The sequence below is a fragment of the Camellia sinensis genome, chromosome 2 (genome assembly GCF_055761805.1).
Source record: "Camellia sinensis isolate YWXY chromosome 2, ASM5576180v1, whole genome shotgun sequence".
NCBI classification, from domain to species: domain Eukaryota; kingdom Viridiplantae; phylum Streptophyta; class Magnoliopsida; order Ericales; family Theaceae; genus Camellia; species Camellia sinensis.
Genome location: NC_138962.1, coordinates 156,626,223 through 156,645,508, shown reverse-complemented (window position 1 = coordinate 156,645,508; position 19,286 = coordinate 156,626,223). Strand labels below are relative to the sequence as shown.

The 19,286-nt window shown below is 43.3% G+C and overlaps 1 protein-coding gene across 1 annotated transcript; it reads right to left on the bottom strand.

Annotated features, from left to right (window-relative positions):
* Positions 1-5,510: 5,510 nt before the first annotated feature.
* LOC145819184 (uncharacterized) lies at positions 5,511-6,814 on the bottom strand. The gene is made up of 4 exons (XM_082913138.1): positions 6,633-6,814; positions 6,009-6,372; positions 5,870-5,897; positions 5,511-5,725 (listed from the first exon to the last, which is right to left on the bottom strand). Exons 1-4 carry the CDS (start codon positions 6,812-6,814, stop codon positions 5,511-5,513), a joined length of 789 nt encoding a protein of 262 aa, XP_082769264.1.
* Positions 6,815-19,286: the final 12,472 nt, after the last annotated feature.

Below are 19,286 nucleotides of genomic sequence, written 5' to 3'. Positions count from 1 at the left end.
TCCTCGGCCTGATCCACCGTTTTTCCGACGCCGGTGACCGCAGCAACCATTATTGGCAGGGTTTCCGGCAACACGCCCTCTGCTTATGTTTGTTGTCTCACTTTCTGCTTTCCTCGGGCTTCGGCGGGGCTAGCATTCGCCTGATTGAAGTCGCCCAAGGCTTGAGAGAAGGGAAGAGTTGTATTGCCATGACCTTGGCCGAGACACTGATGGGCTTAGATTCTGTCCATCGCCGGGAGGCGACTAGGTTCGCCGGGAGTCCACTGCTGCTGCAGGTAATGTTTCCCACCCGACCTCACATATATATTTGCTCACATCACTCGACCCTCAGGCTCGGTTTTTCTCACAAAACCCTTGTCTTACTTTTCTCTCATCGTACATCTCTCTGTTCTTTATTCTCTTATTTTCCATCCCTCCCCTAGGTATGGTTAATGGATAAGTTGCAGGTTGTGGACTCTTGCCCGGCCTATTCAGCTCGAGGCTACTTCTTTCGGCAACGCCTAGTCAATGCTCTTGACGAAAGGTGGTGGTTCGATTGGATGTGCTACTTGTCCGCAGACGGCATTGCTTGGCGTTGTCCTTGGCTCAACCTCCCGGCAATGAGCTATAGTATGTCCCGGCTGATTGGGATCCAATTGATTGGTCTAACCCACTGCGTATTCTATTTTCCGTTCCGGTTTCTGCGTCAGTTTGGTCATGATCAGACCTGCCCACCGGAGGGGATTGAGTACCCAGTCGCTTTCCCGGTCCGGGGTGCACAGCTTGCCCGATATGCCACAGCATGGAGGACTAGAGAGCTCCTGGCCCCTGCTTCCACTTTCAGTTGCATTTTGTCTGATGAGTGCTTGGATTGGCTCAACGAGGAGGCACAGGTTGGGCCTAGCTTGGCTTCAGATGCTTCGTCCAGCTCTGGGAGGGGACGCAGAGATACTTGATTCAACTATGCCCCAAATTTATTACTTATTTAGCATTTTCAAGTTTTCTTTATGAATGTACTAAAAAAAAAAGCAACCTCGATTGTAATGCAAGAGCAGGAGAACTCAGTTTTGAAATCAATGAAATTGAAAGTTGTGGTACTGAAAATTTTTCGCTTTTGGTCCAAAAATGGTCTTAGTCGTAAAAAGATTAATTTGAACAAAGTCAACTTTTATTAAAACTTTTCAAAACTATTTTCGATGCGGATCAAAACTGGACACGCCGAAGATCTGTCACTGAAATGCACAACCCCAGATCCCTGCAACTGGAAAGTTGCCCCTAGTCTGAAGAACAATGCGGCACTTCACAGCAACGGAAAGTTGCCCCTAGTCTGAGTAACTTTGCACCGTCGCGGCAACGGAAAGTTGCCCCTAGTCTGAACAGCACTGTACCGGAGATCGCGATAAATGCTGATGGACAAAGATGACTGAGATGATCGAAATGGACAGAGTTGATCGGGGAAAAGTTTATGGCTGAACTTCAAGGTGAAGTTGCCTACGTATCCCAAAGATGGGAATCAAGCCTTACGTAGTTCAGGCCGAGGTTCACTCGAGTATTTTCACTCTCCTTTTGCGCTCTAACTTTTGCCAAGGCCGCCCTTTGCGGGTTTTCAACCTTGCGAGCTCAGTTTTTATATTTTCTAATTTTTTGTGCTCTGACTTTTGCCTAGGTCGCCCTTTCGGGTTTTCGGCCTAGCGAGCCTCTCAAGGATAGTATTTCTTCAACTTGTCCATATTGATCGGTTGTGAGTACTCCAAGCCATCTAGATCCATCAGAACCACAGCTCCACCTGACCAGATAGCTTTGATGATGTAAGGACCAGTCCAATTGGGTTTGAACTTGCCCCTTGGGTCGTGGATGGGAGCTCGGTTGTCTTTGAGCAACAAATCTCCTTGTTTCAGATTCCTGGACTTAACCTTCTTGTTGAAAGCCCGGGCAATTCTGCGTTGATAGCTTTGGATGTGGTACAGTGCTTTCAGTCTTCTTTCATCAAAGAGCATGAGTTCTTCGAATCTGCTTTGCTGCCAATCTGCTTCGGCTATTTGGCACTCAGCCAATACTCGTAACGACGGAACCTCAATCTCGATGGGTAGAACAGCCTCCATTCCATAGACCAATGAATATGGAGTTGCTCCAGTAGAAGTTCTGATTGAAGTCCTGTAGCCCCACAGAGCAAATGGCAGCTTGTCTGGCCAATCCCGGTAGGTTCCCACCATCTTCTGCAGTATATGCTTGATATTCTTGTTGGCGGCCTCAACCGCTCCGTTGGTCTGCGGCCGGTATGTAGATGACTTATGGAAAGCCACATTGTATTTCTCCAACAAGTCTATCACTTCTTTCTTGAAGTGGGAACCATTATCTGAAATTATCTCGTTTGGCACCCCGTAGCGACAGATGATGTTGTTTCTGATGAACTTTGCGACGTGCGACGCCTTCAACACCGCGTATGATTGGGCCTCGACCCACTTTGTGAAATAATCTATCGCTACTAGGATAAACTCATGCCCGTTTGACCCCTTCGGGGTAACAGCTCCGATCACATCAATTCCCCAGACCGAAAAAGGCCATGGCGAAGTCATGTTGTACAGCTTTGACGGCGGGATGTTCATGCGGTTTGCATGAATTTGACACTTGTGGCATCGCCGAACAAAACTAATACAATCCTCCTCCATGGTTGACCAGTAGTAGCCCTGTCTGAGGATCTTTCTGGCCAGCATTACTCCATTCATGTGTGCACCGCACTCCCCCCCATGGATGGCTTCCATCAGGCGTTTCGACTCTTCAGCTTCTACACAGAGCTTATGCATTCCCAGATGACCCCTTTTGTACAGCTTACCCCCGCAGATAATGAACTGAGCAGCCATTCTTCTGATGGCCCTCTTATCCTTGGCATTTGCCCCTGGTGGATATGTCTCCTTTTCCAAGAAGTTCCAGATGTCGTAATACCAGGGGTTGCCGTCTTGAACCTCATCTATGGCGAAAATTGACTTGTATGCTAGCGTAAACTTTTGATCAATAATGACTGAACGCATCCGGACTCCGGACGGGATGTCTATTGTCACGCCCCAAGCTCCGTGACAACGCCGCACACTCATTTAAGTGAGCATGCAAGGCTAAGAGTTCAACACATAACCAATAATGTAAAATATTCAAATTAAATCCTTAAATATCATAATGCTAAAAACCATACAAATAGATAATTCTTATCATATGAAATTGTCCACCAAGTCCAATAATAAAAATAATAATAATAATAATGATCCAAATACTTAAATCATAGTCCTACTCTCGGCACTCCCACAAGTAAAAAAAAACCCTGCACAGCTCTACTCCTCAGAATCTGAAAAATAAAATAAGGGTAAGCTAGACAGCCCGGTAAATAACCAACCATCACTATTAGCTGGATCAAGTATACAAAAAAAATAGTCGATAACTAATAAATATATTTTTTGCTACCATTCAATAAATGAACAATTATTTTGTAAGATGGTTTCGTAGTTGAAAATAAACAGTGTAGCAATACATTTTAATTGAAAAGACAATGAGGTAATTCGATGAAATTTCGTTGTTCAAAATTGATGGTTCGATATTCAAATGGTTCAATGATGCAATTCACAAAACCCAAGTCTTGGTGACTACGGTCACTTAGCCCGTGACAAGGCCCAGAACCACACATAGGCCGGTGGTAAAGCCCCAAAAGAAACTAGTTTCTGTGCCAATAAATAACCCCCATTGGCTAGGGTCCAAATCATAGTCAGACTAGAGTGATGTTCAAAATTCAAACAATACACAACTTTCAAATAAAACATTCGATATTTTCAGAATAAATGTTTAGTACAATTTTCAAAATAGTTTCATCAAATATTCAAATAATTTTCATAATAATATTCGATGTTGTTTTATACTTGACCCATATTTTATTTTAAGAGAACATGAATGATATAAATAAATATTTATGATTTTAAACGGTTCGATAGGAATAAAAATGAACCAACAGTGATAGAGGGTTACTTACCTCAAACGCTTAGAAATAACACTCCAACACCAACTCCAAACATCCAATTCCACCACTTCAATCACACAAACCTAATAAATAAAACCTCAAATAAATTAATATTTTTTACATGTTACAAACACCCACAAAAGCACTACTATATTATATTAATGTATTACTTTAATATCCAAGAGATCAAACCATTCAACCCAACTTTATAGCCAAACACACCTTTACCCATGATACAAAACTCCATTGTTTCTATTACCCATCCAAAGTTACACTTACACATTGCACCCAATTCTCAAAACCTAAGTAAGCACCTATAGATCTTCCAAATCCCCTTAATGCATTGATTGTTAAATTCCTCAACATAAACTTAATAATTAACAGTAAAGACAGATTTTACCTTAACCAATGGGTGTCCCAAAATCACCAACGTGCTGCCTTCAATCCCTATTGTAGCCTCACTTGAACCTCTCTTCTCTTTTTCTTTTCTTTTTTCTTTTACCTTCTCAAACCCTAGCTGCCTATGGAGCAATTCATAGCCTCTGTTTTGTTTGTTTTCCAAGACTTAAAGCCACAATAGGTGGGCTTATTAACCTAATTTCACAAAGTTACAAAATTACCCATCTAAGTAATAGGAAATATAATGCCATCTCATAACTAATTCTTTGATATTAATAAATGACCCATATAAATTAATTTAATTACTAATCTATCCAATAAAATAATCCTACACACAACTTGGGTTTTACATTCTTCCCCTCTTAAAAGAAATTTCGTCCTCGAAATTTGACATACCTGTAGTCTCAAAAAGTTGTGGATACTTTTGTCTTATTTCATTCTCAAGTTCCCAAGTAGCTTCTCTCTCCGAGTGATTGCTCCATTGAACCTTAACGTAGTGGATGACTCGACGCCTCAAAACCTGCTCCTTCTTATCAACAATTCTTACAAGGTGTTCTTCATAGGTCAAATCCTCCTTAAACTACAACGGTGCATAATCAATCACATGATTGGGATTCGGTATATACTTCCTCAACATCAAAACGTGGAAGACATTATGAACTCCAACTAGTGAAGGTGGTAGGGTAAGTCTGTAAGCTACCTCTCCAATTCGATCTAAAACCTCAAATGGTCCAATAAATCTAGGACTCAATTTACCACGAACACCAAACCTCATTACTCTTTTCATAGGAGACACATTAAGGAACACATGGTCTCCAACCCTAAACACCAAATCGCGTCTCCTATTGTCTGCATAACTTTTCTGTCTACTCTGTGCAGTGCGAAGTTACTCTCTAATAAGATTGATCTTGTCCACTGTTTGTTGCACAATCTCAGGCCCTAACAACTTTCTTTTGCCCACATCATCCCAACAAATAGGTGATCTACACTTTCGTCCATATAAAGCCTCATATGGTGCCATCTGAATGCTCGCATAATAACTATTATTATAAGAGAATTCCACTAAGGCCAAATGCTCATCCCAAGAACCTCCAAGATCATTAATACAGGCCCTCAACATGTCTTCAAGAGTCTAAATAGTTCTCTCTGACTGTCCATCACTTTGAGGATGAAAGGTCATGCTAAAATTCAAACTAGTATCCAAAGCTGTTTGCAAACTCCTCCAAAACATAGATACAAATCTGCTATCTTTATCAGACACTATGGTCACCGGAATACCATACAACTTCACAATCTCCTTGATATACAATTTTGCAAACCTCTCTAAGGAGAACCCTACCATAAAAGCTAGAAAGTGAGCGGATTTGGTCAATTGATCAACAATAACCCAAATAGCATTGTTACCACCTTAGGTCCTAGGCAACTCCATCACAAAATCCATGGTAATATATTCCCACTTCCACTTGGGAATAGGAAGAGGTTGTAACTTACCTGTAGGTCTCTGATGTTCAACTTTCACCTGTTGACATACCAAACCTTGAGCAACATACTGAGCAATTTCCCTCTTCATTTTATTCCATCAAAAGTTCCTCTTCAAGTCTTTATACATTTTAGTGCTCCCTGGATGTACAGTATACCCTGAACTGTGAGCTTTTTTCAGGATTTCTCTCTTGAGCTCTAAATCATTAGGCACACACAACCTCTCTCCAAATCTCAAGGTTCCATCTTTATGCATACAAAATTCCATCTGTAGCCCTATTTCCATTTCAGCCTTAAGTTTTTGCAACTGAGGATCTTTTCCCTGAGCATCTTTAATTCTATCAATCAATGTGGGTTGAACTCTAAGGTTTGCCAACTGCACTCCATGGTTATGCCATCTAATCTTGATATTCAACCTTTGCAAGTCCTCCAAGATATTCTTTTGGTCAGTGATCAATGTAGCCAAATTACTCAGGGTCTTTCTACTCAAGGCATCAGCCACTGCATTGGCTTTTCTTGGATGATAATTGATAGTCAAATCATAGTCCTTTAATAGCTCCAACTATCGCCTTTGCCTCATATTCAATTCTTTTTGAGTGAAAATATACTTCAGACTTTTATGATCAATGAATATCTCACATTTCACCCCATACAATTAGTGCCTCTAGATTTTCAATGCAAACGCCACTGTAGCCAACTCCAAATCATGCGTAGGATAATCTGCTCATATGGCTTCAACTGCCTAGACGCATATGCCACTACCTTATCGTTCTACATCAGGACACAACCCAAGCCCATCTTTGATGCATCACTATAGATGGTAAAACCTTCATCTCCGGACGAAACTATAAGTACTAGAGCACACACTAATCGACTCTTTAGATCCTGGAAACTCTTCTCACAATCATCAGACCATTCAAATTTAACCCATTTTTGTGTTAAACGAGTCAAAGGCATAGAAATTCAAGAAAATCTCTTAACAAACCTTCTATAATATCCTGCTAAACCCAAGACACTACGAATTTCAGTGACACTAGTAGGCCTATTCCACTCTACTACCACCTCACTTTCTTGGGGTCAACAGACACCCCGTCTTTAGATTTCACATGACTCAAAAAATGATACACTCTCCAGCCAAAATTCACACTTCTTTAATTTAGCAAATAATTTCTTCTCCCTTAATAACTGCAACACTATTCTCAGATGTTCTTTGTGCTGCTATTTGCTCTTTGAGTACACAAGAATGTCATCAATAAAAACTACCACAAATTGATCTAAGAAGGGTTTAAATACTCTGTTCATTAAATCCATAAAAGCTGCAGGCGTATTGGTTAACCCAAACGACATCACTAAAAATTCATAATGCCCATACCTAGTTCAGAAGGCTGTCTTAGGTATATCTTCCGCTTTAACCTTCAACTGATGATATCTAGAATGAAGGTCAATCTTAGAAAAGACTTGTGCTCCTTGCAATTGATCAAATAGGTCATTTATCCTAGGAAAAGGATATTTATTTTGAATTGTCACCTTGTTTAACTCTCGATAATCAATGCAAAGGCGAAAACTACCATCCTTCTTTTTCACAAATAAAACGGGCACACCCCAAGGAGAAACACTAGGCCTAATAAAGCCCTTATCTAGTAACTCTTATAATTGTACCTTCAACTCTTGCCCCTGATTTCCTTCGACTGCTTGAGAACCACTACCAATATTAGTCACATTCCCTCGCCGATTGTTATTACCAGTCCGTCGATTCGTTTGACCCTAGCGTGTATTCCTAGCCATATTTGCCAATGTCTCCTTATGTTCCATTGCAACCTATATGCATCAATAATAAAACCTCATCTTATTCTATTCTAAAGTCCCTATAACACGTAAATAAAATTAACATTTTACCAAATTATAAGCGTTCCCAATCCTACATCTACCCAATCTCACCACTATTCTATACCAACTTTTAAAATTACAACCTGGCTCTGATACCATAAAATTGTCACGCCCCAAGCTCCGTGACAACGCCGCACACTCATTTAAGTGAGCATGCAAGGCTAAGAGTTCAACACATAACCAATAATGTAAAATATTCAAATTAAATCCTTAAATATCATAATGCTAAAAACCATACAAATAGATAATTCTTATCATGTGAAATTGTCCACCAAGTCCAATAATAAAAATAATAATAATAATAATGATCCAAATACTTAAATCATAGTCCTACTCTCGGCACTCCCACAAGTAAAAAAAAACCCTGCACAGCTCTACTCCTCAGAATCTGAAAAATAAAATAAGGGTAAGCTAGACAGCCCGGTAAATAACCAACCATCACTATTAGCTGGATCAAGTATACAAAAAAAATAGTCGATAACTAATAAATATATTTTTTGCTACCATTCAATAAATGAACAATTATTTTGTAAGATGGTTTCGTAGTTGAAAATAAACAGTGTAGCAATACATTTTAATTGAAAAGACAATGAGGTAATTCGATGAAATTTCGTTGTTCAAAATTGATGGTTCGATATTCAAATGGTTCAATGATGCAATTCACAAAACCCAAGTCTTGGTGACTACGGTCACTTAGCCCGTGACAAGGCCCAGAACCACACATAGGCCGGTGGTAAAGCCCCAAAAGAAACTAGTTTCTGTGCCAATAAATAACCCCCATTGGCTAGGGTCCAAATCATAGTCAGACTAGAGTGATGTTCAAAATTCAAACAATACACAACTTTCAAATAAAACATTCGATATTTTCAGAATAAATGTTTAGTACAATTTTCAAAATAGTTTCATCAAATATTCAAATAATTTTCATAATAATATTCGATGTTGTTTTATACTTGACCCATATTTTATTTTAAGAGAACATGAAGGATATAAATAAATATTTATGATTTTAAACGGTTCGATAGGAATAAAAATGAACCAACAGTGATAGAGGGTTACTTACCTCAAACGCTTAGAAATAACACTCCAACACCAACTCCAAACATCCAATTCCACCACTTCAATCACACAAACCTAATAAATAAAACCTCAAATAAATTAATATTTTTTACATGTTACAAACACCCACAAAAGCACTACTATATTATATTAATGTATTACTTTAATATCCAAGAGATCAAACCATTCAACCCAACTTTATAGCCAAACACACCTTTACCCATGATACAAAACTCCATTGTTTCTATTACCCATCCAAAGTTACACTTACACATTGCACCCAATTCTCAAAACCTAAGTAAGCACCTATAGATCTTCCAAATCCCCTTAATGCATTGATTGTTAAATTCCTCAACATAAACTTAATAATTAACAGTAAAGACAGATTTTACCTTAACCAATGGGTGTCCCAAAATCACCAACGTGCTGCCTTCAATCCCTATTGTAGCCTCACTTGAACCTCTCTTCTCTTTTTCTTTTCTTTTTTCTTTTACCTTCTCAAACCCTAGCTGCCTATGGAGCAATTCATAGCCTCTGTTTTGTTTGTTTTCCAAGACTTAAAGCCACAATAGGTGGGCTTATTAACCTAATTTCACAAAGTTACAAAATTACCCATCTAAGTAATAGGAAATATAATGCCATCTCATAACTAATTCTTTGATATTAATAAATGACCCATATAAATTAATTTAATTACTAATCTATCCAATAAAATAATCCTACACACAACTTGGGTTTTACATCTATCATAGAAGATAGAGTTGCCAGTGAATCTGCAAACCTGTTGTTCTCTCTTATGAGGTGGGTAAAATTTAGCTTCTCAAATCGAGGAATTAGCAAATCCAAGGTTTGGTGGTAAATTATCATTCTTTCCTCCTTGACTTTCCAATCTCCTTTTGCTTGAGACACAACAACGTTCGAGTCCCCAATGACGTCCAATCATCTTGCCCCTAGTTCTAGGGCTGCTTCCAGGCCAGCAATACATGCCTCATACTCTGCCTCATTGTTCGAGACTTTGAACTGGAGCTTGAATGCTAAAGGGATACGAGAATCGTCAGGCGCTATCAGCAACACCCCTATCCCATACCCATACTGGTTTGACGCTCCGTCAAAGTACATCGTCCAAGTTTCATCTTCGACGTGCAGAATGGCTTCATCTGGGAATAGATACTCAACCGCTTCATCCCCCTCAACCGGGTGGTCGGCAAGGAACTCCGCTACCGCTCTCCCTTTTACTGACTTGCGCGTTACATACTTCAAATCAAATTCGGAGAGCAACAGCAGCCAACGAGCTAGCCTACCCGTAAGTGCTGGTTTCTCGAAAAGATATTTGATGGGATCCAAACGCGAAACCAACATTACAGAGTGAGCTAACAGGTAGTGCCGCAGCTTCCTGGTTGCCCATACCAAGGCCAAACAAGCCTTCTCCAGCGGTGTATAGCGGGTCTCGCAATCCAGCATCTTTTTGCTCAGATAGTAGATGGCTCTTTCCACTTTGTCTTCTGACTCCTGCGCGAGCATGCAGCCCATGGTAGTCTCAGTTACCGAAAGGTACAATATCAACGGTCTCCCCGGCTCTGGTGGTGACAACACGGGCGGGTTCTGTAGATACTCTTTGATCTGCTCAAAAGCTGCTTGACATCGGCCATCCTATTGGAATTTCTTTCCTTTCTTCAGGAGACCAAAAAGTGGTTCACAAGTCAAGGTTAATTTAGAAATAAACCGTCTTATGAATTGCACTTTACCCAGAAAGCCTCGCACCTCCTTTTCAGTCCTTGGTGGTGGCATTTCTAAGATGGCCTTGATTTTGGAAGGGTCGACCTCGATGCCCCTTTGTGTAATCAGAAACCCTAGCATCTTCCCTGCTGTAACACCAAACGTGCATTTCTGGGGATTTAGTCGCAGCCGAAACTCTTTGATCCTTTGAAAGAATTTTTGTAAGGCGGTGTAGTGGCCCTCTCTTTCTTTGGACTTGACAATCATGTCGTCCACATACACATCGACCTCTTTATGGATCATATCATACAATATTGTAGTTGCTGCCCGTTGATACGTAGCTCCAGCATTTTTCAACCCGAATGGCATCACTCTATAACAATATGTCCCCCACGGGGTAGTGAACGCAGTCTTCTCCCGGTCTTCGGGTGCCATTACTATCTGATTATAGCCTGAGAAACCATCCATAAACGAAAGCAAAGCGTGTCCTGCCGTGAAATCCACCAATTCATCAATGTGTGGCAAGGGAAAGTCGTCCTTCGGACTGGCCCTGTTCAAATCTCTGAAGTCTACACAGACCCGAATTCTGCCATCCTTCTTCAGCACCGGAACAATGTTGGCCAACCAAGTTGGGTATTCAGATACTAGCAGGAACCCTGCGTCAATTTGCTTGGTGACCTCTTCCTTAATTTTGAGAGCCCAGTCCGGGCGAATCCTTCTGAGTTTCTGTTTGACAGGGCGGGCCTCGGGATCAAGAGGGATCCGGTGCTGTACAATCTCAGGATCGATTCCAGGCATGTCTCCGTAGGACCACGCGAAAACATCTTTGAAATCTTTTAATAAAGCGACTAAGCGCTCGCGCTCCTCTGAAGACAACGTGGACCCGATCTGGACCAACCGCGGGTCCTTCTCAGTACCAACATTCACAGTAGTGATTTCATCCATTAAAGGTTTAACAAATCTTTCCTGCTCTTGATCAATTAATCGTTGCAAAACTGGAAGAATTTCTTCCTCGTTGTTTTCAGCAAAATTTTGAAAATCCTGATTTAAGCAACAAATCAAAGGCACAGAAAAATACTCAGAAACCACATCCACATCATTCTCATTAAATATTTCCAAGCCGTCAGATTCCTCTGTTACAACAGACTCAAAAGAAAATGAAAATGACGACCTAGACAGGACTGTGGTATCCGGGTTATCACCCCCAGGAATACCGGACTCAGACTCAGTCGAGCTGGAATCTGATTCCGACGCACAAGATTCGGTAGAATCAGATTCCGGCTCACTACCTGACCCGGAACTGCTAGATAAAAAGCCTTCTTCATATTGCCAGATGAGAGAAGGTGCGATAGATGCATCCAAGATCGGCGCTGGAAAGCCCGCTGCTATTTCATCTCCAATCATAGAAACCGAAGAGTTATCCCCCAAGCACTCTTGGTCAATCGGAGGATCTGATAGTAGACTCGCCAGTGCTACCCCCATTTCAAGCTCTGTGCTCTCAGGATCCACTGTTCTACATTGCTCAACCTCAGTTGGTGGGTCTGTCTGCGCTTCGGCAACGTCATCCCCAGATAATTGTATGTCGAAGAAGATTTCAAAACCAGGCATGCGCTTCCCCTCCGCGTTTAGCCATGGCTCCGGAAAGCCGCAGAATGGAAAAGCTTCTCCCTCCCGGACGAAGCGTCCGTTTAGGGTACCCCAGATGGGCCTATGCATTAACTCAAATGGCTTCCCGGCCTTCTTTGCTCTGGCCCTTCCGGCCATTTCTTTCCCTTTCCTCACCCAGTCCTCTTTGGTGGGCAGATAACCCAGTCCAAAGGCGTGAGGGTTGTGTGGCACTTCGGCCAACACTGAGACGCCCTTCCGGCCACTTCTCCCTAATCCCATCCCGGGAGTATGTTTTAGCTTGTTCATGAGGTAGATAGATTGAGCACTAACGTACATACCCTCATTCACAGCCATGACATTCTGCACCACTTGAGCCTCGGCCAAAGTGAACCCCGACAAAAACACATCCTCCGTGCCGTGCTCGATCTCCAAGACAGGTGTGGACACCTCCGGCGGCGGATGGATTGATGAATTCCCAAAAACGATCGCTACCCCTTTCCCGTGAGGGTACTTTAGCATTTGATGTAGAGTGGAAGAGACTGCTTTGACCTGGTGCAACCACGGTCGCCCCAAAAGTAGGTTAAAGGTTGCAGGAACGTCCAAGATATGAAATTCAATGCTGTGCTGTCCTGGACCAACCTTGGTTTGAATTTTAACAGTCCCCATCACTTCTCTGCTGGTATTGTCGTATGCTCTGATCACTTGGGTAGTTGGGACGAAGTCCACGGGCTTCAACCCGATTGCATATGCCGTTCTGGTCGGGCAGACATTAATCGCAGACCCGGTATCGACAAGTACCACCGGTATCCACTTATCTCTACATTCCACAGAAATATAGAGAGGTTTGTTATGATTTGTGCCTTCAGGCGGTAGCTCCTTGTCCGAAAAGGTTAATGCCGGGGAACCTCCTCCCGGAAAAACCAGCCCAACCAGCTGTTCAGGCGTGGTGTCTATGGAGAGTTTGGACTTGTCCATAGCACATAGGACAGCTTCTCTATGTACTCGTGATACCATTAGCAGTCCCCAGATGGAGATGTCTGCTTGTATCTTCTTTAATTGTTTTAGCACAGCTTCCTCTTCAATCTGCTTCTCCTTCTGTTTCTCCGCTTCTCTATCCTTCCCGGATGCCTCGGGTTGGTCCAGGTGTGGGGGTTTGAAGTACCGCCCACTTCTTGTCATATGGTCAACCTCATCGAGGTACCAAGTGTCATCCGGTTGATTATTCCCCCAGTCTTCATCTGTGTGGGCAAGACATAAGTCATCGTCTTCCCACCACATTCCATCGGCAGCCAACAGACACCTGTCTGGCTCCGGTTTAGTTGCACTCGCAGTACTCCCTGTCCACATGCTCGCAGCATTCTCTATCTTCGTGCACACAGCACTTTTAGTCCCCTCAGGGCCTTTAGCTTTCCTAATTCTCTCAGCCTCCTCAAACTTTTCTCGTTCCAGCTGCATCAGTACAGCTGTTTGTTCAACAATTCCCGTATCCATAATGCCCATGTCTCGAGCGAAATTCTTAGCACCGGCGCTCTCCGGCGATACAACTTGACTTTCGGCCGTTCCGGCCACAACTGATACTTCTGCCCCTGCCGGGCTCTGTTCTGGTTGGGCTTCCCCCACTGCATCTGGTTGATCCTCGAGCCATCCAGTGGCCTCCCCTGATCCCTCATAATCGTACCAGTTGATTGACGCATTCCCCAGTTCCTGGTCATCAAAAAATTGCAAGTTGGCAAAGTCCTCCTCTACGGCTGTCAGATCATCTGCCCATAGCCCAGATCCATCCCCCCGGATCATGCATAGCTCTCCTGTCTCTGGCAATTCTATACCTAGCCCAATTTGGCTCGTTGATAGGATGCACTTGCTTGGATCATAGGCTCCCCCAGTAAAACTCTGTCCAGTCCCAGATTCAACAATCTCATTCTCTCCCAAAATCTGCCCTGCCCTGTCTTCGACGGTCACCACCATCAGTTCTGGTTGGGTTTTGGAGATGTCCACCATGCACAAGAAATCAGTGCAATCGGGGAGGAGCACCTCCGGCTTGGGTAGGTGGGTGGGCGTAATATAGATACTAGGATCGTAAGATGCGACCCCAGTCTGGATAAAATTAATTCTGTTGGGAGGGGGAGGTTGGTTATGTGGTGGGAGAGGGTTGGTTGTGACATTGGGTTTATCAGGAGGCGCGATCACCTGTTTGTCAATAAGATCCTGGATCTCATGACGCAATCTGTAACAACGGTCGGTGTCATGACCGTGTTGTTGGTGATACGCACAGTATTTTGCTGGGTCATAAGAGGGGGGGAGTGGATTCGGTAATGGCTTTGGCTCCAGAGGTTTCAAATGATTTTTTCTGATCAATATTCCCAGAACTTTGGTCAGGGGCATATATAGTGGGGTAAAGGTTCTTTGGCCTCGTGGTTGGAATCTGTTGGTTTGTGTGTTGCTTCCGGACGCGCTGGAGAAGGGTGTGGCAGCCATGGGCCTTGGAGGGGGAGGGGGAGTGGTGGTGACCATACTAACTTCCGAGGCTCTTGTATTTGCAGCGCCACTCGGGCCCGCATTGTTGTTACGGTTGAAAGTCCTCCTCGGTTGTTCTCTGTCGTGGTCAAACAGACCTTGTTTCATTGCGTCTTCGATTTGCACCCCCATCTCATGTAAATCTGCGAAAGTAGGGAAGGGGACTACAATCATTCTCTGCATCAACTTTGGGTGGAGATTGCGCACAATCATCCGGATTTGATCTTTGTCAGTGGGCCTTAAGGTCATCATTGACGCCTTTGCCCTCCATCGGATTACAAAGTCCGAGAAAGTTTCCTTGGGCTCTTGCCTTGTCGTTTCAAGATCACGAGTTGTGATCTTGATCTGAGTGTTGTATGAATATTGCGCGACAAAGGCCTCAGCCATTTCATCCCAATTCCTTTTCACTTCATCTTGTAACTTTGCGTACCAGTGGGCGGCCACACCCGACAGGGTTCGACCGAATAGTGAGAGCTTCTGTGGTCGTGTTAGGCCCATTGGCCGCAAGATGTCTGCAAACAGTCGGAGATGGACCATGGGGTCGCCAGACCCATCAAAGCGGTCGATTTGTGGCATTTTGAACCTATCGGGGAGTGTTACGGCCTCCTCGGTATATCCGTCTTCGATATCCGGCATAGCCTTGACCCCTTGGGATTTCTTAAAGAGTTTCTCAAGTTTGCTCAATTTCAGAGCTGTATGATCAACCTCGACCTCGAAGGGAGAGTCCGGGTGATTGGATGTATGAACCTTGGACAATTGTGGCGGAAGCGGGGGCGGAGCTGGCCCCGTTGGAAGATTTGTGTCCTCTTGCAGATTCTGGATAGTCGGCACAGTATTCTGGGTGTTTGGAGGAGCGTTCTGAACAACAGGTGTCTGCTCAGGTAATGGAGCCCTCGCCGGAGGAGGAATTTGTTGTGAAGCAGATGCTGTATTCTGTTGTTGCAGTCTGGTAATCAACTCAGCCTGCTGGGTCATAATCTCAGCTTGTTGCTTAGCGAGTTCATCCCGGCGAACGGCATCCTGTTGCATGGCTCGCATGGTTTCTTGCATTTGGCGCATCATCTCCTCAACTCCTGTTGGTGTCGTCATACTGTTTTGATTTGTCTGAACTACTGGCAGATCTGTCTCAATGGGGATCTCAATCCGACTGTCCACTGATGGGGGAAACCACTGTTCTGGTGATCTCTGTTCAGATACACTGCGCTTTTTCTGCTTCCTTCTGGTAACAGGGGGTAGAGAATGGAACACTGGCTGTCCGTCGATTAGATCCTCAGATCGATGGAGTCGACGACCTCGTGTCCAAAGTGCTTGGGGAATGCCTGCTGGGTTGGAAGCAATTGTGCTAGAACTGACCCTAGCAAAAGATAAATAAAGCGAAAAGGAAATAAATAAACAGATAAACGGACAGTATAACAGCTTAAAATAAAATGCATGACACACAGCCGGGCATAATCAACACACAGTCAATAAGCTGAACACACACTGTCCTCAAACACTGATTATTATCCCTGTATCACTGTCTCTTAAAACAGAATCTGATACCCGCAGATAGCTGATTCTCAAATACTGGCTAATGCCCGCAGGCCTGATACCCATAATACTGAACTGATGCCCGCAGGCCTGATACTGACAATACTGAACTGATGCCTGCAGGCCTGATACCCAAACTCATATACTGAACTGATGCCCGCAGGCCTGATACCCAAACTCATATACTGATACATGCATTCCTGTAGAGACGCACTCTAAAGCACATAACAGATAAGTGAGAGCCAAAACACCCCTATGTTGGGGTATGGTTTCCCTGTCCTATTTTGTCAGGAGCTAGGGTTTTGCTACGCACACAGCGGTTTCAAACAACCTATAAACGGGTAAGCAACCTGTCCTAATTTGGAATGGTCACTATGGATCCGAATATGCACTAGGTCGAATGGTTAAAGAGGGTGCCCCGGTAAAACCGGGGTTTGTGTTCCCATACTGGCAGAGCCCACAACCGGTCAGCCTTATGGTCATGCCTTGACAAGACAAGCCTCCGGCAAACCGTTCAGGAATAGCAGATGGCAAACACGGTGTTCTAGGCGCACCAATGCAAAATGCAATGCAAAGAAACACATAAGTGTAGTCAAAAACAGATATCATGAGTTCGAGTCAAGTTCTCTAAATCCCCAGCAGAGTCGCCAGAAACTATAACAAGCCCGCGGGGGACCTCGCTACAGCTCGGACTCGACTTTTGTCAGTCACGGTTCTAAGTCTGAACCAAAGAGTCCAAATCCGGCAAATCGTTTTGAGAAAAAACAGATTTTTTGAAAGAAGTGCCAAACATGGACTGCTTTGCCAGATACAGAGTCGCCACCTAAATGTTTTTTAATGGAAAATTTAGAAAACCCTGACTCGGTGCCAAAAGGCCACGTGTCCGTCATCAGCAAAGTTGCCTCGGCTCAGGAACTTGGGTACGATTGGGGAAGGTCACTTCGTGAGCACCCCCGCTCGCCCGGTCATAGACCGGCCTCTACTAACCATGATATCAATTTTTGAAAACTTTGTGTGTCCTTATTCCGGTTATTAGCCTAGGTTACTATGTGATGCGCACAACATACAAGTATAGACTGGATCGTCTGAATTGGAACAAAACATTTCATGTTTGCTTTTGAAAATGGTTTGCTACCCGCAGGTAGGCTTGAAACATTTGATGATTTATTCCAATTCAGATAACCCAACCTTCACCCACAGGCATTCAGGCAGTTATATCACATAAGCATATAGCCTCATGGTAAGCATGCTATTCATGGCAGTCACTCACACGCATGTATGGATGCTAAAGCATAAAACTTACTGAGTACTCCAAGCCAAAATAGAAACTCATTAGAAATCATGCATGAATCCTAAGTATACAGAAATGCCTAATGCAACACATGCAAAATGCAACTATAGCAGGCTCGGCTATTCTAAGATGGTATATGAAATGCTATAACTATCATGTATTCAATTTAGAATTGAAAGTACAATGCAGTTAGTATGATGCGCCGAGCCCGGTGCATGCAATACAGATGAATGAATGCAAACATGCTGTCATACTGTATGCTAATTTAAACATGCCCTAATCTAACCATCAAAAGCGGATAAATAAAAGGGAGAAAGACGTGGGGTTGGAAGACATACAACACACACACGCACACTTATTACAGTTGTGCCCTCACGCAGAGGGTCCGAATAAATATACAGTCCCGAATAAAAGAATATTACAGTCCGAATATTACAGTCCAAATAATATACAAATTCCTAATTAGTTAACATAACTAAGAAAATAAATAAAACTGGCATGCAAGCCAGGGACTGCCTTGCTTCTGATGGATGGTGTATGTTAGGCTGCTTTGCACGGAAATCCACCGGGATGCCCCGATTAGCCTCTGTTTTACAATTATTCTTGAAAAGCGTGCCAAGTCCCGGAAAGTTGCTGATTCTTGATTTTGCTGCAACAGAGAGCAGGAAAGGGGCATAGCAGTGTATTTTCACAGATATATGCATACCTCGATCCTCGTGCCACCAATCACGCATACCGAGGCATGATGCCGAGGAATCGAAATGCACAATTTAATGTAGGATGAATGCACATGAAAATACAACAAGACCTAACTCCATCATGGATGATCCGGAGTGTCGGTGACTGGGGAATTGAGACACATTCCGTCACTCGGAGTACGAAATGCACCTCGTTTCCCGTGCCCGGGCTAACTCTTATCCCGAACACGATGCAATATGCATGACATGCATGAAATGCGACTAAGGTACAATCCTAACATGCACAATGCTATGAAAATGAGATGTCTCGAAATGCGTGCACACGGGCACGCAAACCGAGGCGATGGCAGAATGCGTTCTAAGATACAACCTAGTATGCACTATGCTGTAAAAATGAGGTGCCTCGAAATACGTGCACACGGGCACGCAAATCGAGAAAATGACAGAATGTAATCTAATGACATGGAAGCATGATATGGGCTTATACCAACATGAGAGAGCCTCAGCCACACTCATATAGGATGCCGAAGGATGAAAATGAGGTGCCTCGAAATGCGTGCACACGAGCACGCAAACCGAGACGATGATAGAATGTGATGCGATGACATGAGAATGTGATATGGGCTTATACCAACACGAGTGAGCCTCAGCCACACTCACATAGGATGCCGATGGATGAAAATGAGGCGCCTCGAAATGCGTGCACACGGGCACGCAAATTGAGGCGATGATATAATGCGATGCAATGACATAGAAATGGAAAGCAATCATTCTAATAGAATTTCAGCACTAAAATATGGGGGAAAACAGTCCCGAAATGAGGCGAAATGATACTAAATGCATGGAATTGTCCCGAAATGCGAATTTAGGCACCCGAAATGGCCTATAGCTATGCGAAACATGCACAATATGGACATGTAATGCAAAGACAGAAGCTAGGCAGTCCCAAAAAAGGCACTTTCATAGTTATAAACATGGCCAAACAGCAAGCATAGGTAGGGCAAAAATGGCATGCAAGAATAGGGTCCAAGAGAGGGGTAATGAAGCAAGTGATATAAGAAAAATCCAAACTGAAAAATTCCCTTCTACAACACTGAAGAGGGACCAAAAATATGCACATTTACAG

Excerpts from the sequence above, each read along its gene's own strand:
- LOC145819184 (XM_082913138.1), bottom strand. The coding sequence starts at position 6,814 with ATGCCTTTGACTCGTTTAACACAAAAATGGGTTAAATTTGAATGGTCT. Across the intron at positions 6,373-6,632 it reads GGCTTGGGTTGTGTCCTGAT|AAAAGCCAATGCAGTGGCTG; the intron begins GTAGAACGATAA and ends TTATCATCCAAG. Across the intron at positions 5,898-6,008 it reads CTCACAGTTCAGGGTATACT|GTGAAAGTTGAACATCAGAG; the intron begins GTACATCCAGGG and ends GTATGTCAACAG.